This window comes from Tetrahymena thermophila (assembly GCF_000189635.1).
Source record: "Tetrahymena thermophila SB210 genomic scaffold scf_8254460, whole genome shotgun sequence".
In the NCBI taxonomy this organism is placed as follows: domain Eukaryota; phylum Ciliophora; class Oligohymenophorea; order Hymenostomatida; family Tetrahymenidae; genus Tetrahymena; species Tetrahymena thermophila.
Window position 1 is genome coordinate 405748 of NW_002476237.1, and position 25795 is coordinate 431542.

Here is a 25795-nt window from a genome sequence, read left to right on the forward strand (position 1 = left end):
ATCCTTTTTTATTTTGAATTATTTAAAACAAATATTTTCAATCAATCAGTCAGTCAGCATAATATTAAAGCAACAAAACAAACCCAAGTTGTTTTTATAGTTTTTTAATTGCTTTTCAGTACTATAAATAAATTTGTTATTACTTCAAGATTGATAAACTTCTTTTTTAAATTAAATATCTATGAATGAATAAATAAGTTGATATCTCTTTTTAACTTGTTTTCCTCTCTTTTACTTACTTGCCAATTTTTTTTTTAAATTAAAGAAATATCTTTTTATTTTTCAAAAACAAAATTTATTTTCCCTTGTATACAAAAACCCCTTTATTTAAATAAAATCTTTATGCCCATCAATAGCCACATCTTTTTGAATTTTATTGCTTATACTGCCTTTCTTTTCTTTTCTTATGATAATACTTCTTTTTTCTATGATTATTGGAATATCTTTTTTTTCTTAATCGTTTTTAAATAAAATTAAGCGGCAACATATTTTATTTTCTTAAAAATATAATATTTTATAAGTAATAAAATTAAAATTTATATTCAATTGGTTTCTGATTTTATTTTATTCACTATTCCAATAGATTGCTTTTATTTTTAAAACTAGTTTGTTTATTTATTTAATAAATTTTTAATACTTCTTTGAATTTTTATATCTTAGTTCTTTAAAAAGCGACTTATAGCAAAATAAAATGTATAACTAGGAATAGCTGAAAAAATCTTTAATATTTAAATTATTTAAATAGGAAATATTTAAAAAGTAATGTTTTTGAATTTTTCAAAATTAAACATAAATAATATGCTTTCTTAAATTTTAATTTAGACTATTTTTTACTTATTAATTCAACTATTTAAATAAAAATAAAATGCTTTTTAAAAATCAAAAAAGCTTTTATAATAAATAAAAAAATGCATTAAATTTATATTTTTTTTGCCCATACAAACAAATTTTTTAAATTTAAAAACAAACTTTGCTTTTTTATTAAAAAAATAAGCAAAAAATTTTTAAAAATTTTGTGTTAAATCACAAACAAAATTCAAATGTAAATTAATTAGCTTAAAAAAGGTTTGACAAAGAATATAAAAAGAATAAAATAATTAAATTAAAACTAAATATTATACTATTTATAAGTTAAAATTTATTTAAAAAAAAATATTTTTAATAAAATAAATTAGATTTTTTAGAAGTAAAATAATATTTAAAAAGGATTCATTTTAATTTTGAAATTAAAAAATGTAGATTTGAATAAATTGTTTTAAGTCAAAGTTAGAGTGAGAACTGAATACATGCAAATATGAATGAATGAAATGTATCTTAGATTTTTATTTACAAAATATTTTTGTTTGTTTTGTTTTTTTGTATAATAAAATGTTAAAATAGTTTATCGAAAGTGTTATAAGTTATTTTCGTACCTTTAAGCAGCTTTTATTAATATTTAAGAATATGCATACATTTTGTGTAACCAAAAGATCTATTTATTGTTAAATAATATTATTTATTTATTTTATATTTTTATTAAATAAATTTTGATATATATATTTTGATTGATATTGTGTGTTTGTTTTCTAAGAAATCAAAGAGAGAGAGAGATAGATAAGAGAGTTATTAAGATAAATAATTAGTTTTTCTATTTTAGATTAAAAGTTGAAATTTGTTGTTCATGTCTTTAATATTTAGTGTTCATCTGTTAAGATTAATTTTAATAAATATTATAGTTTAAAGTTAATTATGATTATTATTATTATTATTATAAGTTAAAGGAGGATGTATGTGTGTGTGTGTGTGTGTGTTAATTACTCTTTTTTTATTTAATAATTTTAATTTTTTGATTATTTATATGTTGGTTATGTTTTATCAAGAAATTAGAATGTAAATAGAAACTAGAATCAATGTGCAAAATAAGTGTGTATTTTTTCAATCATCAATAGTTATAGGATTATCTTCTTTTCCTATGTTGGTAATTTTTTCATATATTCTCTTTTTACTGAGACCTTCACTGCTATTAGAATTATTTTATTCTATGCTATTTATTAATATTTCAAAAATAAATATAAGTTAAAAAATCAAAAAAAATTTAAATAATTAATAAGTAAATTAATTGTAAATTTAATTTACATTTTTCTTTTTAAGCTATTTTCAGAAGGTTACTCAAATTGAATTTGCACTGTTTCTGACTACCCAAAATTTTTTAATCTATTTAATAATAAATTTTATGAATTTTTATAACGATAATGCTAATTCCTAAAAATCATTTTTTATTTTACTATCTTTATTTCTAATTCTCTCTAGCTTAAAGAGTATCTTGTAAAGCATGTGATAAAGACTATTAAGAAATAGGTGATGATGATGAAGAAGAAGAAAGATGAACTTATTATGGTTTTTTTAAGATAATATTTCTCTTATTGTTACTTTTTAATGAATAATACTTTGTTTGTTCTAATTCATTACTCATTTTATTTTGAGTATCTTTCTACTAAAATTTGTTTTAACTGCTTTCACTTGTAGATTAATAACTTTAGTTACTAAATTCTACATCCATTCTTTTGTTAGTTTATTCATTTCTTATTTTTTTCTATTAGTCTACAATTTTATTGATTATTTCTTTTTGCTGTTGTTTAATTGAATCCTTTTATTCTAAGTTTGCATATATTTTTTCTGTTTATGCAACCTAATTAGAATTTACATCTTTTTTTAACTTTTTACTTTTACTATTCTTTGACTATTTGTAATTTAGAGATGATATTCTTAATTACTTTTGAAATCCTATATCTTCCTCAAAAGTATTTGAATCTTCATCCTAACTTATCCTATATCTATTTCTCTAATAATTATAATTCCTTTCTTGATTAACCTGGTGAGTGTTAGAATTCTAACTATCATTTTCATCACTATCTTATTCTTCTTCTTCTTCTTCATCATCATTCTAATAATCTCTATCATCATGCATTTAAATCTCTTCATCGCTAGAAAGAGGAAATAAAGGTAATTCTGAAAAGTATTTAATTAAATTTTATATCTACGTTTTAACGATGATGTTATTAACCTGAGGATTTTGTTGACTCTTTTTAGAACTACCTTGGTTACTTCCGCTAGTGCTATTGTTTAAGTTTTATTTTTGCTTGGATGAAAGATCTTAAGAACTACCAAATCTTATATTTTGTCCCTAAGCACTCATATAATCTTCAAAATATTAAATGCTAAAATCTTGACGTTATTCTAAAGACTATTCTTTTTATATTCTCTTCCTTTCAATGTTTTGTATTTCTTTATCTGACAATACAACATTTTGATAGCTCTTGCTTTAGTCTCCACTCATAGATATTTCTTCCAATTTTTAAATGTGATCTAGCATCAAGGGCTTCTAACTATTTGTGAGTTGAATCTATTTTTAAATATCTTAACTACTAATTCCAATTTCAGGAATTTATAGCATATTAATTAACTTCATTGCATTTTAATTTATTATTTATTGTTGCTGTTACTGCTATTACTACTATAACAACTTCTAAACAGATATTTATTAAAGAGTGTCTTCTTTATGTAGATCATCGGATTTCGGACTTTCTATTAGTATTGGCTAGTCTTGATTTGATGCTATTCTTTTAGGGTTAATTTATTATTTGGGTTATACTTAAATTTAATTGATCTATTATTATGCGTTTTAAACAATATATTAATAGTTTTATTTTTATAATTTATCTATTGTCTGCTGCTTATCCGTTTGCTTTTTAAACACTTTTGAAGATGTAGTATCATTCATGGAAGAAAGACTGGCTGTGCTTGATGGTGCGTTACCAGCGTTATTTCTACTTGTTTGAACTTCTCTCTAGACTTCTTCAGAATTCAATTTCTACTCTTTGTTGTTTGAAGGTGTTTTTTATTAATTGTTGTTATTTTTATTTGTTTAGTTTTATATTTTAGAAGTCTCTTTGTTCTCTTCTTCACACATTACGGTTTTCTTGCTTTTAGTAATAATATTTTTAGAAGATTAATTTGAAGATTAATCTTTATCTTTATTAATTAGGGTAATCGTTTAATTAATATTTTATGAATTTACAGTATTTAACCCAGCTGTATTGGATGTCTAGTGAGAGTTGGCGTTCTGTAAATTTTTGTAATAAACTCCATTTAAGCTAGCAGCCTGATTCAGGTTCATGAGATTAGTATTTTAATGGATACTTATGCCAGATCCATTCTGGACGTTTGCAGGAAAATTATTTTAAGGAATATTTAAATGGTGGTGGTGGTGAGGTTAACCATTTTATTGAAGTGCCTGTATTTAGAGAGGAACTTATTGAAGAAGTTGCGCAGGAGCGGGAGCAACAGTTTAGGCCTTCTTTTATATTGGAGGCTCCTCTTCATCACTATCAATAACTAAAATTTAATGCGGTTATGACTTCTTTTTATTTCCACCGCTTACTTGATCTTAAATTTATAATTACTAAGATTCAAGAGCATTGCTGTTGGAATGGGATTCTATATTGACTCCTTTTGGATTGTTGTTACCATTAATAGGAGCTTTATTGATCAATTAAGCTTATACAGATTGGATAGGCACAGCTTAGTTTGAATTAGTGGGAGATACAGTAATAGGCTATGCGGCTGCAGGAGCTGGAGCACTTGCTTAATTTTATGAAGGCTTCTTAACTATTGGCTTGGAATCATCATCGTAGTCATCGTCATCATCTGAATATGACTATTGATCAAAGGAGTACTAACCTTTACCATCGAATTTGACATCAGTCACATTCTTAATTTACTTTTCATTTATTTCTTAGATAATTTTAAGAATATATTCATCAATAATGATGTCGTAGCATTTAGCCTTGCAGATATTGCACTTCCATTTACGAGGATTCACTGTTTCTGTGGTGATGATGAAGTTTTCAAGAGAAAAGCATTAGAAATGCTTGCAAAAACGACCTTTTGCAGGTGTTTATATGAGTTTCATATCTAAGCTACAAGTTAGAGGGACACTCAGACTGTCAATGCAGAGATCATCATCATCTTCTTCGTGGGAAGATTTCTTGTTTTGGCGATGGAAGTAGTCTTAGATTTATTGCTTACACTCATCAGCAGGACGGGTAGATTCTCTTCTTATATTAGAAACTAGCTAATCTACAGTGAGTCTACGTATAATAAAGACGGAAATGCAATGAAGGGAGTTTTCTGTTATACGCAATTACTACTTTTCAATTATATTGCAATTGAATTCTGATATTTGAAGGTGATTTATTCCTTCTTTTAGATTCTTAACTCCTTTAAAAGTATGCTTTTCGTCTTTACGCTTTTTAAGTGAGCTATTATTTTGGAGGGGTTTGAGTTCTAATATGACTTCATTATTCATTCTCAAATTACCAAAATCTGGCCAAGTTGTTTCGTATATATTTTTGGTTCCATCTATTCGGATGCAACGAATTTCTACGGAATACTCGCTGTGATCTTTTATTTTTGTAAACATCTCTGTAGTTAACTAAAAATCAAGCTACTTATTGGGAATACCCATCATTACTTAGCAATCTATCAAAGTTTGTTCGACATGATGGAGAGGATCATACTTTTTTAATATGCAGGAAGGGCATTCAAATTGGGTAATGCTTTCTTCATCTTTAGGTGAAATCCTCATACAGCTTAGATGCAGTTTGTGTTCACATCCTTTATTCTTACACTAAATTAATTCTGATTAGGAATTGCGCAAACGTGGTACTTAAGCGCAAATACAGCTTTTGATTGCTTCTGTTTCTATTATTTTTACTTAATTTGGGATTGCTCCATTCCTGTTTTGTGGATACACATTATAAGTGTTGTTCATTGGTATTTAAGTTTATTACAGCAAGTTAATTGCGCTGCTATTATTGCTGGACTTAGATTTTGACTTTGAGCTAGATGAACTAGATGATTGCTTCTAATTTTAGGGTGTTATTTCAGATACTCCAAGCTTTGAGCTCTTATTTGATGACGAATTATTCGCAGCTGACTAAACTTGTTTATTGCTACTTCCGCTTATTGCTAAACCGAAAGGTTGATTAGGTTAAGATATGTTGGGAAGAGTGCTACTGCTAGATGTCTACTACTTTTATTTTGAAGCTGCAGGTTGAGCTGTTTACCTCTGTTGGCTTTATGCTTATAATTATTGTTATTGAGGTAACTATGCTTATTACTAATATTATTACGAAATTTAAAATTATTATTATTATTAATTTTGAAGGGAATAAGGCGCTTGGATTTATTTTTAAGTCTAAACAATCTTTTGTTATTAAGGCTGATTAGCAGCTTAAATTTGCATAAGCTAGTCAACTTGATATTAAGTATTTTCAGCTCCCTTAGCAAAACCATTAATATTATTGAAATAGTTATTAAAGTTTCTTGAAGAATCAATTTAAGTCTAAGTCGCTGCAGCTTCTGCAGCCTATTATTAGTTAATAAATTGAGAACCATAAAGGCTCTATGGAAGAGAGTTTACGAACCCAACTTATTATCCTAAATTTAGTGAATTTATGTAGCTTTAAGGAGTAGTCGTATAAGCAGCAGTATTAATACCAGAAATATCATGAGGCTTGTTATACATATAAGTTTGCTGTAGCTAAGGCACTCCTTAATTACTTTAAGGATGCATAAATTAATTAGGAAGTTGAAAATATCCGTATGGTAAGCCAAGGCTTTCAGTTGGAGTGCTTTACTAAAAAGATAAGCTGTTAAAAAGAGGATTCATCACACTAGGATTATATTGTAAGAATGGAGTTTAATTTGTAGGCATTGAAGCCATAGACATTCCCATTAAGCTCGAAGTATTACCGTAATTCATTTACTGCAAGTATTTTAGTTGTTATGCATCATATCTAATTATAATTTAAAGATATAAAATTTTAGAAATGCATTAAAAACTAAACATATCAATAAATTAATGTAAACTACTAATCAATTAGAATAAATTGTAGACAGAGCTTGGGTTGTAAAAAAATTATATTTGAATGTTGAAATTGAATTTCAGAAAGCCAAAGAACGAATCAAATAAAGAATGAATGAATGAATTGAATGAAAAAATATTTGGATAAAGTAATTTATTTTTGAGAAAATTCAATGAGGGATAATAATTAGAAGGTTTCAAGATAAAATTTGCTCTGAAAGGTAAATAGAAAATTGTATCAAGTGGGGAAAAAGCGAGAATAAAATAATAATTAAAAATTCTATGAACAAAATCAAGCTGAGATTTTTAACTAAGATTCATTCAAAATGATAAATTAATTAATTTCGAAAAAAATTTTTGTACTTAATAAATTTATTAATTGATTTTGTACAGTATAATGCACTCACTCAACTACTCACTTTAATTTAATATCCTCAACATATAAATAAATAAGTAAATAAATTAATAGATAAATAGATAGATAGAAGATAGATAGATATATAGTCATTTTCTATTTGATTCTTATCTCTTTGAAATAAATAAAATAGTGCGCTTAGATTATTACGAATAAAAAAATTTTTTGATTCATTTTTTTAAAACTCAAATTTTTATTTGAATCTGAAAAGCATAAATAATAAATGCTTGCATAAATATATTTTTTTCTCACTTTCTTTCTTTAAAAATTGGGAATATTGCTTTCATTTATTTTGATGAAGAAAGACTTAAAACGCTCTATTATTTTTTTCAATCAATTGTTTATTTATTTATTAGTAGTTAAATAATTAATTTGAAAATAAAATAAATGTTTACTGTTGTTGTTGTTGTTATTGCTGATAGAAGGCGGCATTACTATAATCGCTCTTCATTTTTGCCTCTTACTATTATTATGGCTTTATAGCGTTTTCGATATAATATTTAAAAATTCCTTCAACTTTCACCTGCACATTTTTATTAAAATACTCACTTAGTTACTTTGCCTAACCATCTCTTTCAGGATGTTTTAAGTAGAACTCTACTAATTCTTTAGCAAGTTCAGCTTCTCCTTGCGCCTATTGCTTACTTATTTTCCCCTTCTTAGCTAAATCTTACCAGATTTAAGCTCTCTCTGATTTTTCAAGCTTAAACTAAACAATTCCTGCTTTCATTATTTTTAAGTAAAAGTTATCCATATCCAATTTTTGTATATTCTAATCTATCATTTTTTTTCTTTAAAACTCTATTCTATTTATAAAAAAAAAATAAAATTTTAGCATACTTTTAATATTCTTATTAGCTTGAATCAGTTAATTTATCTTTTAGCTAGTTATTACACTATAAATAAGTAATTAGCTCTTTAAGTTATATTTTTTCCACTTTAACAATCATAATAATTAGGCTTTTAAAAGTAGTATAATCATCATAATAATAATAATAAATTTTGAGAAATGTAAAAGCATAAAAATGATAAGAGTAGCATCAAAAGTAGCATCTAAAATAAAATAAAAGCCCTATATTTAATTTCTATAACTTCTTTCCAATATAAAATGACAAACTTTACTTAAATAACTTATAGAATAATAACTGCTTGCTTGTTTACTAATGGAAATAGTGATGCTTTAAAAGGAATTATTTAAATAAATTAATATAAAGTTTTACTTATTAGTGATAATTCTTAAAAGTCTTCAATTTAGGCCTTTAAATTCAAGTTCTAATTCCGAATTGTTATCTGCTTCTATACAATATTTAAAATAACTTATTATATTTATGTTAATATTTACAGATTTAGTTACTTCTAAATATTTATAAAAAAGTAAAGAAGTAAATTAATATTTAAAAAAATTAATGCAAGAGAAAATAGTAAAATATTTAGCAAAACTAAGACAATCAAAACAGATTAAAGAGTAATAAATCTTCTATTAATAGAAATTAATTATTTATCATTATATTTTAAACTATTAGTTGCTTTTTTCCATTAAAATTAGTAAACTTTATAAAACTAGTATATTTATTTATGCTTTTTTAATTTTAGTTTCTAAAATTTTTGAAAACATATCAAGGCATAAATTGCATAAAGGTGCTAATTTCGATTAATAAATTCTATTAAATTTTTTTAATTTTGCATAATTGAAGAAAGTAGGCATTAAAATTGGAATTGCATTTTGTATGTTTTGTATAGAGAGAGTTTGCTTTTAAATTTTGGTTTTGCTTATCAAAAATTAGCTATTTATAATCAATGGGAGAGAGCTAATATTTTGGTTAATCCAAATAAAATGATATTGAACCAATCAGATGACAGAATTTGATAATCTTTAAATTAAATTCGATTGAAAATAAATAAAGTAGAAGTCTGTCTGTCTATAAATTTTTAATTTTAAAAATTATCATAGACATCAACAAAACAAAATTTGCAATATTAAGTTTTCTTGTATGCCAAAAAGTAGAAAAGCTAATGAAAACAAAATAATTAGATTAGAAACTTTCCCCATTTATCTTATAAATTTTTTAGTATTCATTCAATTAAAAACTTTTTGGCTCATAATTTATTTATTTTATTTGTATTGATTTGCTTGCTGAGTGCTTGATAATTCAGATAAAAATTAATATCAATTCCAAATATTAGAAATAAATCTATTAATTGAATATTTAAACTATTAATATTAATCAGATATCAATACCACGTATTTTCTCAAATTTCTTTTAATTTATCGTCTACTCTAAAATTCAAAAAATTTTTAAACTAAATGCTACTTCTGCCATTTCCTTATTTCATTATTAAGGATTTTATAAAATTATTTTAAATGGTGCTTTGCTTTTTGTTTAGCCTACTAAAATAAAATATGTTAATATTTCTACTTTGATCAACCTTATAATTTAGTCTCTACTCGAATCTATTTCTTGACGATTGTGTGCTTCTTTCTCCTTTTGCTTTTTAACCTTTTTCTCTTACGCTGCGCAAAAAAAAAAAAAAAAAAGAAATTATTACTTAACCCATTCTCATATTTTTCCTTTTATATGCAAGTTATTTTATGAAATCGATGACGTAATCTTTTAATCGGATGGACCTGCTTCAATCTCACGAAATTAAATGATTACCACTCCTTTATTTTCGTTTGAAATATTATTAGCTTCTTATTTTATTAAAATTAATCCTACCCTAAGTTGCAAAAAAAAAGGATTAGAAATAATCAGCAGGCATAGAAGTAAGCAGAAAATTCAAAAGTAGTCTTTTTTTTATATCAGATTAGTATATCACAGAGCAAGCACCAAGTCAAAAAAAGATGTCACTAATATCTACACTATTACTAGTGAATATTTAATAATATTTTATATTTTTTTAAGATTAGATTTCATCAGAAGAAGCTTTACTGGTTAATTTGTAAGAGTGTTAGCTTGAATGTAGTGGTAGTGATCAATTATTTAAATAATACGTCACTAAGCAGAGAGTAGAGTGTATTATTATGTTGATCAATTTAGAGAATCTATAGCCTGATTTTTAAATCTATTTAGTTATCGAAATGCAAAACAGAATTATTTGCACAAGTAAAACAGATATTATAAAGAGTAATTTTTTTCACACATTTTCTTCTAAAAAAAAAAGTTTAAATAATTCAAGTCTAATTGAGAAAATTAAATAAATTAATTAAGCAAACAAGCATTTTATTAGTCAATATATGTATTTAGTTAAGTGCAAGGAAGAAGCAATAAATTAATAAATTTATATAAATTTGAGTATCTAACTAACTAACTAACTAACTAACTAATACTATTCAGATTAGAATTTTCGTTTGAAAAAATGAATCTTTCCAAACTTCTATTAATTTCTCCCTCCTAATAAAAAAATTTAAAACACAATTTGATTTAGCACACACACACTCATGATAGGATTATATATATTTTTTTATTGGAAGACGTTTCAACTATTATCAAGCACTTAAAAATTTTTTATACTACAATTATGAAAAATCAAAAGCATAGATAAAGAGACTTAAAAATTAATTCAAATTTAAATAAAATATATGACATGAATTATTGTTGCATTCTTAATGTTTTTCACATAGCTCTCACTGCTCATATCTTAGTTATTAATAATATTCTAGACTAAAAAAAATAATAACAAAAGTGCCGCTGCTTTGCGTAATAATATTTTGCTTTAATGCTTTAGAAAAATCCCCCACTCTTAATTTTAAATAGACTATTTAGTCTATAATTATTAATTTAAAAATTATTATTCTTGCTTTAGAAAGTTTATTACTAAGTATTATTGTTTATTTGCTTGCTTGCTTGTTTGCTTTTGAAACAAGCATTTGAATATAGAGATAGCTTACTAATTACAGATTATAGTGATTGTTATAAACTAAATTTTTTAATAAATTAATTTAAAATTTCAATAATTTAATTTTTCCATATACTTTTTTCTCCGCCTCTTTTCTATTTTCAATCTTCCTAAAAGCCTACCCTCTCTCCATCACTAATTATAATTCTTTTATCTAATATACCATTACCTTTTTAAAACATAAAAATTTGAAATACTCTTATTACCACACAATTCTTTGTCCGTAATAGTTCGCGATATTTTATAGAAATAAAGACTATTATTTAGTTTTGCACTCTAAGCGAAACTCATATTGATTCAAAATTATATCAGAGCCAAAAATAAGTTAGCGCTATAATAAACAAAGACATGTTTGGTAAAAAATTATTGTCCCTAAAACCGTAGCTCGATAAAATAACTTATCAATCAGTTAGGTTTGTGTAAATTAATAAATAATTCTCATAAATAAAAGTAGAAAAAAGCACTATTTATTTATTTAAATTCCAACAACAAATGAAATTTAAAAGTTAATACTAACTATTTATTTTTGGAATAAAAGATCATTTAATATATTCAAATTTTTTAAACTGTTTATCAATTACTTAAATCAATTAACGCATTAAGCTCAAAATAAATCAAGGCTGGCTTAGTAAAATAATGAAATAAGCATTTGTTTAATAACAATTTTTATTAAATTTTATAAATTACAATATACTCGTTACTTTTTACTTTTTTCTTAACTAATACATTTAATTAAATCCACTCTATTTATTTATTCACTCGTTAATTTTGCATTCAATTTTTTCTTTATTTTTTATTTATCAAGCAAATTGTTAACTAATAAAAATTCATCAGCAAGCAGGTATCATATTTACATCTAAATAATTTTTATTTATTCTCCTCATTTTTCTTACTTTTTACTAAAAGCCAAAATCACTAAATTTTAATTATTATGAAAATCTTTGAGAACCTCGTTTCCTAGAAACAAACAAATATACTTATCATTTTAATAGCACTATCCACTCATATTTTTATAGCTCATTACAAAATTATAATAATCAATTTTTGAGATTTTTTAGATTAAAGGAAGTATTAAAAAAACTTATATTAGATTTAAAAAAGATTTAATAAAAAAAGTATTTAAATTTTTTAATTTAAAACTAACTCTTTGATTGTTTGTAATAAAAATTATATAAACTAGTTTAATATTTATTATTTTATATTCTAAATGCTGTTTCTAATTATTTAAAATATATTCTATGAAAAAATTTGTTAAAAAATATATACCCTTTAAAATATTTAATACTTTTCTTTTGAAATAATTGCATTTATAGCTTGATAAGTAAAATTAATATTCCTTAAATTTTTTTTATTTCTATAGTTAACATTTTTTTTAAAAAATATAAATATTTTTCCCCCTAGTTGTATCACTTTGAATTACTACAGCTTTTATCATCTTAATTAACATAGTTTTTTTTGAAAAAAATACAAATATAAAAAATATGATTTCTTTGTTTTATCTTAATTACTTAAATAAATTCATAAATAATAAATGTATTATCTATACACTTAAAAGTCATTACAAGTAAACACTCAAATAAAAATATTAAACCTATTTATTATATTATTAGAATACTAAGTATTTTTACATAAATAACCTCAATTTTGTTATTAAATGTGTTTATTTCAACAAAATTAATTATAATTTTTAAATATAAATTAAAATAATTTGTTTTACCTTTATAAAAATTTTTTTCTCATCAGAATTAAATGAGATACAAATTTAGTATTTAATTCATAGATAACTTTTCTTAAAATAACAACTATTTCTGATTAATTAAATTTTACATTTTTTTCAGAATATTTTTTAAAATAATTAAATACAATAAATTTAAAAAAGATCTACTGATTTTCTGATTCAAATATACATATTTTTTGTTATCTTTCATAAAGATATATTCAAAAACAAAATTAATCAAAAAAATATCAAAATTTCTATTTATTTATCTAATTTATAAAACTCGGTTTAATGAGTGAAGTATCAGCAGAATAGATCAAGCAATCCCAAAGAGAGGAAGATGTCCAACATCAAGTTAATTAAGTTTCTGAACCTGTGAATCAGTAACCATCAAAATAATTTAAAACTACTGAGTAATTAATATGACTTATAATATTATTAGGGTTTAAGAATAATAGCACTAGGAGGAAGAAGAAAGAAAAGAAAGTACTATTCCATAGCAAATTCAAAATGAATAATTATAAGCTATTAACTAGCAAGTTTAAAATCTAACTTTAGATTAGTAGCAAACAAATTCTCAGTTAAGTCCTATTAAAGAGTTTAATCCAGAAGAATTTAAATAATAGCAACAACAAATTACTCAAAACAATCCTAAGGAAATTACTATCCCTAGCGAACCAAATACAACAAATAATTAGATTTATGAAGAAACATAATCAGGAAGTTATGTTTTTAAAGGTCATGATTAGCAAAATTAAAATTATCATCAACAATATTAGCAAGATTAAGGCAGATACAAGGAATAATGGAGTGAAATTTACGAACATGAAATGATAGCACATTCATCTATGGACAGAAAGAGATAAAATTTGGAAATGCTTCGTGAATGGGATAGAAAAAGAGCTTACTTTTTGAACATTCATCGTTCTCTTATCGAAAGTATTATTGCATAAATCGATATTAAAATGCAAGCTTCAAATTAGTTTATGCAATTTATTATCCACTATTTCTAAAACAAGGCAAAGTAAGAATTGTAATATGCTCGCTAACCTATCCCTAAGCCCGAAGCTGCTTTAATGAACAATGAATTAGCTAAAAATATCTATGGCCATTTAAAGAAAGGACTTTAACTTCTTGATGATGCTAACTTTGAACATGCTAAAAAAGTATCTTAGTTTGCATACACTATCGAACATGATATACTTGAAGAACTCCTTATGGTTGACTACAATTAATCAATAGCAAGTCTTAGCGCTCTTGTCAACGAAATTAATCTGCTAAAACGCTAAATGTCTCAGTTGAACGAAGTTACTTCTAGAAAAAGTGGAAAAGTAGCTTAAGTTTACAATATGTCAACACCAAAAACTGGCTACAAAAAGATAACAACAAAACCAAAAGATCTTTACAGAACTCAACTTAATTTCTTAAGAAACGCTGAAATTCAGACAGAAACCTAAAGGAAGCTTGCCCGTGCTGTGCTATAATTCTGGGAAAGCTCTAAGGAAATAGAAAAAAATCGTGGAAAATCTATCGCTAAAGCTCTCAAACTATTTTAAGAATAGTTCGTACTGTGTTATGGAGAAAATACTTAAATTAAAGAGTCTGTTGAATTCTTATCAAATGGATTTAGTGAAGAAAATATAGATGAGTAGTTTTCTGTATAAAGTATCTTTAATTAATAAGATATGGAATTTTTGACAGAATAACTCGTGAAAAAAGAGGAAAATCCTTTAGCTGAAGGCGAAAAGCCTAAGCTCAGCTACAACGAAATAATTCCTTTCTTTGAAAATTTTGTTGTAGAAAAATTTGACAATCGTATGCTCATATTGAAAGACTTAAAGACTCAAAGACTATAAGGAGGAGCCTAAAATTCTTAGTATAGAGACTCGCATTTAGTTATAACTGCAGATAATTACCTACATTGCTTTGATAATACTGAAATCACCTCATAAAAGCTTGCTAATTATTTCTAAAAGCCTAATTTCACTCTTTCTCTCAATAAGTGCTTATTAAGAAGAGTCAGTACTTAAAATTTCCTAGTTGAGCTATCTATTTAATAATCTGGCTTCCTCAATTACCTATAAGGTTCAGAGAAATTTTTCTTCAACTTTAGAAATAGTGACGAGATAGAAGAAATGGCTTAATTTATAAATTCTTTAAATTGATAATATCGTTTTAATCACAAAATAATTGATTGTCTCTCTTTAAATTGAAATTAATTTTACAAAAATAATTAATTAAGTTCGTTAGTTAGTTAGTAAATAAAAATGTATTTTATTTATAAATTTAATTTATTTTCATTTTTTTAGCTTTTAACAAATTATTTTAAAATACTTTTTAATAATTCACTAATTTAATAAACACTATTTTGTTCAAATGATATTTATTTATTTATATATGCTTATTAATTTAAATTATTCAATATTTTTTCTAATAATAAATTAAATTTACAATATCATTTTATGATTTAAATTGGTTTCAAAAATTTTAATTATCTAAATAAATCTTATCTTTTTTACATTAAAAAAAAAACTAATTTTAGCAAGTACAATTCATTCTAAATAATCTCTATTTATGATGCATTTTAAAACCTTAATAGTTATATTTAATATCAAAAATTTTAATTTCTATTTTAATATTTAGTTACCAAACAATTGATTAATTATGTTTGTAATTCTACATAATAATAATTTTTTAAAGCGTAAAAAATAAAGTATTTATAAATTAATTTTTTTTAGAGTCTATAAAATTCATAATTTACAAATTTTATGATATTCTATCTTTAAATTTCATGTAAATTAATTTTACTTAAATTATTTTTATTTTTGTTAAAACTTTGGTATTAAATTAAATTTATGAAAATCTTCTAAATAAAATAAATGACTAAATTTAATATTTATCTTAATGCAATTTTATCATAAATTCCAATAAATAAAAATGCAAATACTGATAATAAAAATTATTTATTATTTTTTAAGAATATTAAAAATTATATTCAATCTTTAAATAAAGATAGAAATTTTTACATCTAATAAAAACTTTAGAGTTAATATTTTAACATAAACTCATATGGTATAAAATCTTCTACAAAATATTACTTAAAAATTTGTTTATAAATTTTAAACTTTTTATATTTAAATGATCTATATCTCACACAAGCTTCTTATTAATTATTTAAATAAGTATTTTAATTATTTTAATAATTTTTTTTATGATAAATTAATTTTGTAACTATTTTTTAATCAACCTATAAATAGATAATAAATATGAAATCGGATTTTAATTTAAGTTCATAAGTAGAAATCTTTCTTCTAAATCAGAAAAGAATATTTTATCTATTTCATATAAGGGAAAAGAGAGCTTCAATAAATAATAATAAATTAAACAAAAAAGCACTCATTCATTTGATTCTTTAATTATTAAATTGTAGAATATAAAATCAATAAATAGTATTAGCAAATAGCCTTAAATCTACTTTTATAAACATTTAAGATATAGCAGTTTAATTTTTTTTTAACTCAATTAAATGGGAAATTTTTTAGGTGTGAGATTGACTAGGAATTAAAAACAAAGCAATGAAAATATTGACATAATTAATTTTTTGAAGAAAAAAAAAATGAAAGACATTTATGAAATTGTGGAGATAATTAGAGACTACTACCCTACTAATTAAACATTTACTTAAGATGAATTTTGTGATGCATTTCAACTTCTACTTGATGAGTATTGTGAAAGACTGTTTTTAATATTAGAAAATTAGCATAATCCAGATGGCGCAATAGACCTTTATGAAAGTTTGGCTACATGCGTAATTCTATGTGGAGACGAATTTGATCTGAAAATAGAATTTGTATTTTAACTTTTTGACTTTAACAAAAATGAAACTATAGAACTAGATGAACTTATCTTAAACAATTAAGCTTCTATTCGAGGTTTATGTAAAATTGCCTCTTTACCACCTCCAACTCTCAAGTAAATCGAGGAATATTCGATGGCAATATTTAAAGATGTGGATTCCGATAAAGGTGGTACAGTTTCATTAGATGAATATAAAAATTGGATTAAATTTAATTGGGAACTTCAAGATTTTTTTTTAAAATATGCTAACGTCTAAACTTTTGAAAATGCTGAGCGTCGTTGCACAGAGTTTAAATTCACTTTTGAAAAACTTTTTAACACAATTGTTGGCAACACAGCTGAATTTGTTGATGCAAATATTTTAGATTCTATTCTTACATAAGAGCTTAAATTAACACAAGATGGCAACATGAACATACTAATGAATGTGCTTAAAGCAACTTCAAAAGTCGACTGTCCAAATATTAAAGAGGGGTAAATTTATAAAAAGTCATACTTATCTGTCATGAAATCGTGGGGGGCATTTGATTCCACAGACATTAATGGAGACAACAAACTTTCAATTGATGAAATAAAGTAAAATAGGCTTACTTAATTAAAAAATATTAGAAAATTAATTATTGTTTTTTATAAGATTTTTTTGATTTACTTAATTTAATTGAAACTTATTTATTTTTTTATTTTTAGATATTTGATATATGCATATGAAGGAGATAAACCAGATGAAGATAGATTGTAGTATGAAATGGAGTAGCTAGATAAAGATAATAGCGGTTACGTTTCAAGAAAAGAGTGGATAGAATATTTATGTATCGACCCTAACAATGCTTCAAAAGCTGCATTTCGTTCTGACTTGAAAGTACTCTTTTTGTAATATGATTAAGATAGGAGTGGATTTCTCACTAAATAAGAATTACTACAGCTTCTTTAATAACAAATGTCCTCATATACAGCAATTTACCAAGCAAAAGGTGGTAAAGATCTTTAAGATTATAATGGAATGGTAAATTCAATTACTGAAACAATCATGGAACAAATTGAAGGAAAGTATTAAACTGGAAGAGTTTCATGGTCATAATTTAAAATATTTATGGAAAAAGCTTATGTTGAAATGGAAAACTTAAAAGAATTCCTTAATAGTCTTTTGTGATTTTCTATGTTTTAAAAAAAACCAATTATCTCTATTTTAATTTGTTACAAAAAACTTATTATTGATAAAAAATTATTAAGGGAAATATTTTATTCATTAAAATTATATTAAATTATCTTAAATTATATTCATAAAAGAAATATGTTTTGCAAAATTTTTATTTGCATATTTGTTAAAAAAAGGAATAATACAATATTTTATTCATTAAAAAGTAATATTTTTAATTATCTTTTTTTCAATTTAGCATTAATTATTATATTGATTAAGATGTTTTATTTATCAGTTAGGATTAATTATTTTTTACAAATTAAATCTTGCAATAATTTAATTTTTTTGAATAAAAACGTTATTAATAAATAAATAAATAAATAAAAGATAGAGCCCAAAAGATATGAAGATGATTTTTAGTTGATAATTTTTCACAATCATCCTTTCCTCGGTGCATTAAAAATGCTGCTATAAGTGAATCATGCTACCCGGTATTAGTTTTTTAAAAAAGGTGTTTGGGAACACTCATATCGGCCCGTCATCTATCTTAAATTTTCATATCATTCAAAGAATTGCAATCATTCCAGAACCCAATCTTGCAATTAGGCTCATCTAAGAAGGTTCAGGACACAAAGAATTAAAGTAGCGAAAGTATTAGCGCTTTGGCGGACTTAAATTCGAAACTAAGTTTTTTCAGCAGGATCCCTTATTATGGGCTAGTAAAAGTCTTATACCCCTTCATAAAGCCAATATTAACCGTGCTGAAAGAAGGTTAAGTTAAGTAATGCTATAAGATGGCCCTCTCTTCCCTTAAAAAAAAATATAAATAGGTAATTAATTAGGTAACTTAAATGACAGCTAGACACTAAAGAAGACAAAGAGACTCAAAAAATAAAATCAAATAACATAAATAAAAAGAAAAAAGAATTTTTAAGGCTTGAGATGAAATTTTAAACAAAAAGATCGAGAGATCGAGAGGAAAAAAATAAAATAAAATAACTAAAAAGAAATAAAAACAAAAAATAAAAATTAAAAAAATAAATATAAAATATATTAAATAAATAAAATAGATTAAATAAATAAAAAAAAATAGATTTGAAAAATGATTATAATAAAATATAAATCAACTTAAAAACATGAAACAAATAAAAATAGATAAAAATTATAAAACAATTAAATGCAATAACACTCACGCTTTAATTACAATTATTAATTGATTAGCTTCTAACTGATTAAATACAATTTTTTTTCAGTTGACAAATTAATTATTAAAAAGTATAAGTTCATGAATGAATATTTTAATTAGAAAAATTTTCAAAATTCAAATTTTATTTTTAAATTTTAAAATAAAAGAAATTCTAAATTTATTTATTTATTGTAATATTAAAATTGATATTAAATATGTTTTAAATTACTTTAAGTCAATTTTATTCTATAGTTAATATTTAGTTGATTTTTTAAAATTAAAAAACTAAAATAAATAAATTCTAATTTAAAAACCAAATAAAAGTTAATTTTTTATGAAATAATAAATTATCTTCTAACTTTTACAATTTTAGAAACTAAATTTTGAGTATCTTAATTGCTATTTATTTATAAAACTTAGTTTATTATCAATAAGGTTCATCCATATTTTAACTTTTATGGAAGCATTATTTTATTATTTTTATTTTGTATTAAAAATAAAATTAATTAATAATTTTTTTTTTTTATCAAAAGGATAAAACATTAAGCGCATTTTATACAAGCTTATTAGAAATTTATTTATTAAATTGATTTTTTACTTTTTAAATAAATTTATTTTCTTAATTTTAATATCAATTTTATTTATAATTAATAAATGTTATTTTTCTTTGGAAATTAAAATTAAAAAATTTGAATAAATTAAATTGATATAAAAAAATATGAAAAATTCTTGATTAATGTATTAGATTAAATAAATTAATAAATAAAACAAGCAAATCTTTTTTTGGCAAAATGGTTGAAAACTTTATGAAAATTACTTTTAAAAAATAAAACTAATTTTGACTAATTAATAATTATTAATATTATCGATTATTTTTCTTAATTAATATTTACATCTTTTTCCCCAGTCTATTTCTATTATTTTATATAGAACTCAATTCTTACTTTTGAAGAAATTTTTAGAAACAAAAATTTTTCAATTTTTTTATAATTAATTAATAGTTTCTAAAATAATTTGAAAAAAAATCCTTTGGTAAAAAAGAGGAAAAAGGAAAAATAAAAAAACAAGATAAAACAGATAATATTTAATAATGGAATTATAACTAAGTTTTTTAAAACTCCAATCGAATGGATCATTTACTCTAAGTTTTTAAACAAAATTAAATATAGAATTTCATTTATTAATATAATCTTGTTAATTATTATCTTAAGTAAAATCAAAATGCCATCTGCCAAAAATAAATGATGAATGTATTATCTTTATTTGAAGGCTTTTTCTCCTGTCCAATTCTATATTAACATATATAAAAAGTATTTTTTAATAAAGCTAGCTGCTAATATGATAGATAATTTCGATTGACGCTCTCTCTCTCTAATAGCTGCAATAGATTAAAAAAAAAAAAATGAAATATAAAATATTTAATAAATAAAACATAAATATAAAAATAAAATTAAAATTAATATAAAAATAAAATACAAAAATAAAATTAAATAATTAAAAATAAAAGAAATATAAAATAAACACCAAATAAAAATAAACAAAATAATTCAAATAAAATGGAGAAATAAACAAATTGTAATTTTTTGAAAATAATAGAATGACAAATACTTTTTTTAATTTGCAAATATATTTAAAAAATATTGTTGTTGAGAGGAATTAAATAGCTTAATATTTTATTTAATCACCTATTTTAATAAAAAGCTAATAAAACAAAAAAATATTTTTTTATAAACATATAAAATCTACAATATTTCTCAAGTTATAAATAAATTTTTAATAACAAAAAATTTAAATTGAATAATTAAAATATTTATTTTAAGCAAACATCAGAAACAAATATGAGATAAATTTTATTTTAACTACTATTAAAAAAATATTCAAATATTAAAATAAATCTATTTTATTTGTTGTTTGAAACATTACTCATTTTATATTAGAAAACAGTATTATAATAAGTTTAAAGTGATAATAGTTTAAAAAAATTTTTTTAATTCATTTATTTTAACTTAATAAATTAATTTTGTTAAATAATTTATTGATTTAGATCAAATAAAATTTAAAAAATTATGAATGAATGATTGAATGAAGTAAAAGGATAAAGTAATACAATATATATTTATATATATCTAGGGATGTAATAATTTTTTTTATATACTTCTAATTATAAAATTAATGAATGACTATTTCAAAATGAAATTTAATATAAATATTTATTTCAAATAATAGCATTTAAAATTATATTGGACCATTATGATAATATATGTATTTATAGATAGATAGTTTAATTTTACTCAATTTCAGGCGAATCAGAAAAAATATTCACAGAATAAAATTTCACCTGCTATTTGAGTGCGTGCTGCTCATAATACTTTTTTTCTTAGTTTATTTTCTTTAAAATATTATGTGTAAAATTTGTTTTCATTAATTAATTTTAATTTTTAATATAATTCAAAGTGGTTTTATTGGTAATTATATCTATATTTTTATATAAGAATAGATTTTATTTCAAGAGTCTATAAATGATTTTTTAATTGTTTCGATAAATTTTTTAGGGTGAGATTTAACAGAATTTCTCAGATTTAAGTCTTGCTTTGTTTGCTATTCAATCATTTAAAGGTCAAAATTAACATCTGGTTCATACTATTACTGACCATGCCATTATTCCAAAATTGATTATTTATCTTCTAAAGGCAGAAGAAAATGTCTGGAGCCATTTAAGTTTGTGCTAGAAAAAGTAGAAAAATTTCTAAAGTCTCTTTTTTTCATGCTGATTTCTTACTCATAATCTTAGACATTTGAATCAGAAGAACAGCAAAACTGTGGAGTAAGAGCATCAATTATGGTTGATAAAAAACTTTTTTAATTTTTATTTTTTTCTTATTATTATTTTTTTAGGGAATTCATTTATTATCTTTATAAAGTAGCTTATCTAACTAAGTATTCTTCTCCTGTTTTAGAATCATCGATTTCATATTCCCATCTTCTCTTTTTAGCTTTTAAGTCATAACTTAAATTCAGATTCTTGATAAATGGGCTTTTAGTTAATATTTTACTCAAATCTACTACCATTCTTTATATAAATAAAATTTGTTTTTAGTTAAAAAATTTAATTGATTATTGATAAAAATTTAAATAAAATTTTAAAAAACAATGATAAAAATTTAAATAAAATTTTTAAAAAACACAAAAATTTCATTTTAAAATTATGAAATTGTTTTATTTGATAAAAAAGTAATATTTTAAGTGTTTCAAAAAATTTAAATTAATTTATTAATAAAAATTAAAAAGCTAAAAAAAATGTTTAGTTTAAAATAAATTGTAAAATAAGCTAACCTGTTTGTGATTTTGTAATTCTGTGAGTTTAAAAGTATTTATTCTTAATTCATACTTAATCCCTTTTTAATTATGTTAACTATATCGTCTTCATCTGCTGTAAATATTGTAAACTAAGCTTCCTGTATAATAGCTAAGGATATTTGGAAAAGAATTTTCCATCCACTGAAAAGGAAAAGATCTATGACTCTGATAAAAAATTATCTAGGAAAATCATAAGCAAACAAGGTATTAAACCAAGAAGTAGCAAATAGACCAGTTTGTATATTTTTTTTGTTCAAAAAATCTGCAACATGAGGAAAATAAAGTTTTATTAGATTGTCTAATATTTTAACAGCTTATTGTAGACCATTCAGATCTTCAAAATAGCAGTCTTTAAATCCATAATTTTTTAGCATTGAAACACAAATGTAAAAAGATTCCTTTTTTTAAAATAAAAATTTTAATTTTTTTCTCTTATTATTTATTTAGTTACTTCCTCATCTGCATAAAGAAGAAGACTTCCAACAACATAATTTAAGCCTTAACAGTATTCCATATCTGGTAAGCAGAACGAAAGAGCTCTTAGAACCTTTTATAATTTAAAAGTCTTTTCTTTTGTTTTAAACTCTTTAATATTTGGAAAAGTTCTATCAATATCTTAAACTATTTCTCTCTCACATCTTGGCTCACAAACACTCAATGTCCTGTAATTTTCTGGAGTAAAAGTTTTTTTAAAGTCGTTTGCTCTTGAAATGTGTACCCAATATTTAGCTCTCATATTTTTTGGCAATAATCCCTAATAAAATAAATAAATAAATAAATAAGTAAATAGATTTATTAATGTGTTTTTATAATATTAATTTACCTTAATCATTAAAAATTTGAGTTATTTATTAATCAACCTTCTCTATCTTTTTGAGCGAAAAAAATTATGAGTGCAACACAAATTCAAGCAAGATTTTATATCTAAGTAAGAAATAATCTACTTAAATGCAAATTAATTATCGTTGAAGAAGTCAAACATGTTTCTAATTTAATAAATAGTTTTTAATACTAAATTTAAATTTAATTTAATTTGATTACATATCATAAAATATTTAAGTTTGTTAGATCGAAATGCTGAAATCTTATGATGTTTGAGTTATTTTCCTAGAATCTAAGCTGCAGTTTTTATAAATTCTAGATACTGAAATTGGCAAGAGAGGAGAAGAGGGGTAGAGTCTATTTTCATTAGAATCTTCTAGTGTTAGATGCTCATCAACATTCAAAATTTATTTTTCAGCATATTCATCATCTATCTTTTTTAAATTTAAGTCTAACTGCTATTGAAAGAATTGTCTATTTTTTTATTTTTTTTGATTCATACTGTAAATATTTTAAGAAAACTTATTAATTTCTTGATCTTAATTGAAATTTCCTGAACTTTAATTATTAAAATCTTTGTCAGGAGAGGGCTCTGTAGAAATGAAGTTATTCTGGAGCAATTATTCGTTTTATGCAGTTTATTTACTATTATAAGCAATATGGCTTATTTAATCTTAATCGAGAATTCCTCGATTAGTTCTACCTGTGCTTTCTCCAACTTCGGTTGTAATATTCAACGAATTTCTTACAAAAGAAGATCCGTTAAGTTAGTTTTAACTAATATTCAAGTTTTTAGAATCTTAACAGCTATATTTAGATATATTTTATAGTGTATCTTGCTACTTTTAGAAGCTACTTCTTAATATGCGTCTCATTTCGCTACCTTAAAATAAAAATAATTAATAAAAAGCTTACTTATATTTTTTATTTACTTCCTAGAGACTGTGATTCTATGCCTAACTTTGTTTGACAACGTGAGCTTAGTATCTTTTGGTAGGATGTAGTTGACGCATTATAAAATTTGACTTTTCCATGATTAGTTTGATTCGGTAACCCTTATTCTTAGTTTATTTTGCGAGATGTTAATGAACCAAGATTAAGTAGAGATTAAGAGACAGAAAAGTTGTTTTATTGTGAATTTTTATTTTTTAAATTAATTGAACTGCTTTAAATTCCTTTTTAGCTTGATTATAATTCCTTTAATATATCTCCTTGACATTAATTATGTGTGTCTTAAAAATTAACTAATTTATTGCCTCCTTATGATTTATTGCTTATGTAATAATTATTAAAATCATTTTTCTTTTATTACAAGCTTCTGTTGGATTTTAAGACAGGCGATTCATCAAATTAATTTTGACAATCCTAAGTGTTAATATTCTCTTTATTTCCTTAAAACTTAGATGAGATTTTAATTCTAATAAGATTTTTAAAAATAAAGAGATATAAATTAAATAAGAATGGAAATGAATTCTTTTTACGTTTAGTGACTTTTTAAACAATTTTTTTTTTACTCATGCTGCTGAGTTTGCTAAGGCTTTTTAATGCCAAGATTAGAACTCATATTTATTTATCTAAATGACCTTTTATTTGGCTTTGGCTTATTTTGGTTTATAGCTATTTTAATCTATTGGTCAATTTATTAATATTTTTATTTCAAAATCTAAACACAAATAAATAAATGAATAATTAATTTTTGTGAGTTTTTTTCATTGATAGTAATTAAATTTTTGAATTAAAGTACTAAAATCGTAGAAAAAAATCAAATGTTATGAATTCCTACTTATTATTATGAGACTAATGTAAAATTACACATTCATATTTCTTGTTCTATTTCCAATAATTGAATTTTCTTTGGTTTAAATGAAAAATCTTATTTTAATGTTTAAATAATAAAAGCTATTGATGGATATTTCTTATTCTGTTTCAAAGGATTTAAACAAGAGACGATTCATCATTTAATTTATTATAATTTTTTCAAATTATTTCATATTTACTAATTGAAATAATTCAAAATTATCCAAAATTAAACTGAAACTTTTCTTTCTTTTTTGATATAAATCAATTTGATTAACAAATTTGCTAAAATAGATTTATTAGTGTAAATTAACATTTTTCAGTTAATTTTTTAATTCACATCAATTAAAATACATTTATTAAAGAAATTATTTATTTAGCAAGCATAATTTTTGAAACTTATCTTTTAATAAAAAAATGATCATTTATTTTTTAGAATTAATTGATTGCTAAAATAAATAATTATTTTCAAAAAATTATGTTTTTATTTAATTAAATAAATAGTTTTTTATTAAAAAATTTGTTTTTTTTAAATAAATTGTTGGGAATGCTAGATTATTTATTCAAACTGTAAATTTCATAAAAAATATCAAATAGAAATTTTAAATTTTAAATAATATTTTTAAAAAAGAAAAGTTTGATCTAATTTAATTTTACAAAGTAGTGTTTGTTAGTTAGTTAGTTAATAATTATTCTAAGTA

At 22.7% G+C, this 25795-nt stretch overlaps 6 protein-coding genes across 6 annotated transcripts; 4 read left to right on the plus strand and 2 right to left on the minus strand. All coding sequences in view use genetic code 6, as the record gives it.

Moving 5' to 3' along the window:
- Window positions 1-1914: 1914 nt before the first annotated feature.
- TTHERM_00348490 (MIZ zinc finger protein) lies at window positions 1915-8106 on the minus strand (the record flags this gene model as incomplete). The annotated part of the gene is made up of 4 exons (XM_001023004.3): window positions 1915-2023; window positions 2116-2193; window positions 3021-6839; window positions 7718-8106. The coding sequence occupies 4 exons, from the start codon at window positions 8104-8106 to the stop codon at window positions 1915-1917; spliced, it is 4395 nt and encodes a 1464-aa protein (XP_001023004.3).
- A 1865-nt stretch (window positions 8107-9971) lies between these two features.
- Window positions 9972-10615, plus strand: TTHERM_00348460 (hypothetical protein; the record flags this gene model as incomplete). The annotated part of the gene is made up of 4 exons (XM_001023001.1): window positions 9972-10086; window positions 10132-10191; window positions 10226-10426; window positions 10551-10615. The coding sequence occupies 4 exons, from the start codon at window positions 9972-9974 to the stop codon at window positions 10613-10615; spliced, it is 441 nt and encodes a 146-aa protein (XP_001023001.1).
- Window positions 10616-13227: 2612 nt separating this feature from the next.
- Window positions 13228-15101, plus strand: TTHERM_00348450 (hypothetical protein; the record flags this gene model as incomplete). The annotated part of the gene is made up of 2 exons (XM_001023000.2): window positions 13228-13319; window positions 13379-15101. The coding sequence occupies 2 exons, from the start codon at window positions 13228-13230 to the stop codon at window positions 15099-15101; spliced, it is 1815 nt and encodes a 604-aa protein (XP_001023000.2).
- Window positions 15102-16462: 1361 nt separating this feature from the next.
- Window positions 16463-17944, plus strand: TTHERM_00348440 (EF hand protein; the record flags this gene model as incomplete). Its single annotated transcript, XM_001022999.2, has 2 exons — window positions 16463-17370; window positions 17482-17944. 2 exons carry the CDS (start codon window positions 16463-16465, stop codon window positions 17942-17944), a joined length of 1371 nt encoding a protein of 456 aa, XP_001022999.2.
- Window positions 17945-18413: 469 nt separating this feature from the next.
- Window positions 18414-18878, plus strand: TTHERM_00348430 (hypothetical protein; the record flags this gene model as incomplete). Its single annotated transcript, XM_001022998.1, has 1 exon — window positions 18414-18878. The coding sequence occupies one exon, from the start codon at window positions 18414-18416 to the stop codon at window positions 18876-18878; it is 465 nt and encodes a 154-aa protein (XP_001022998.1).
- Window positions 18879-21623: 2745 nt separating this feature from the next.
- Window positions 21624-24861, minus strand: TTHERM_00348420 (rab-GTPase-TBC domain protein; the record flags this gene model as incomplete). The annotated part of the gene is made up of 7 exons (XM_001022997.2): window positions 21624-22188; window positions 22452-22873; window positions 22927-23229; window positions 23299-23461; window positions 23517-24180; window positions 24230-24714; window positions 24779-24861. The coding sequence occupies 7 exons, from the start codon at window positions 24859-24861 to the stop codon at window positions 21624-21626; spliced, it is 2685 nt and encodes an 894-aa protein (XP_001022997.2).
- Between the last annotated feature and the right edge of the window lie 934 nt (window positions 24862-25795).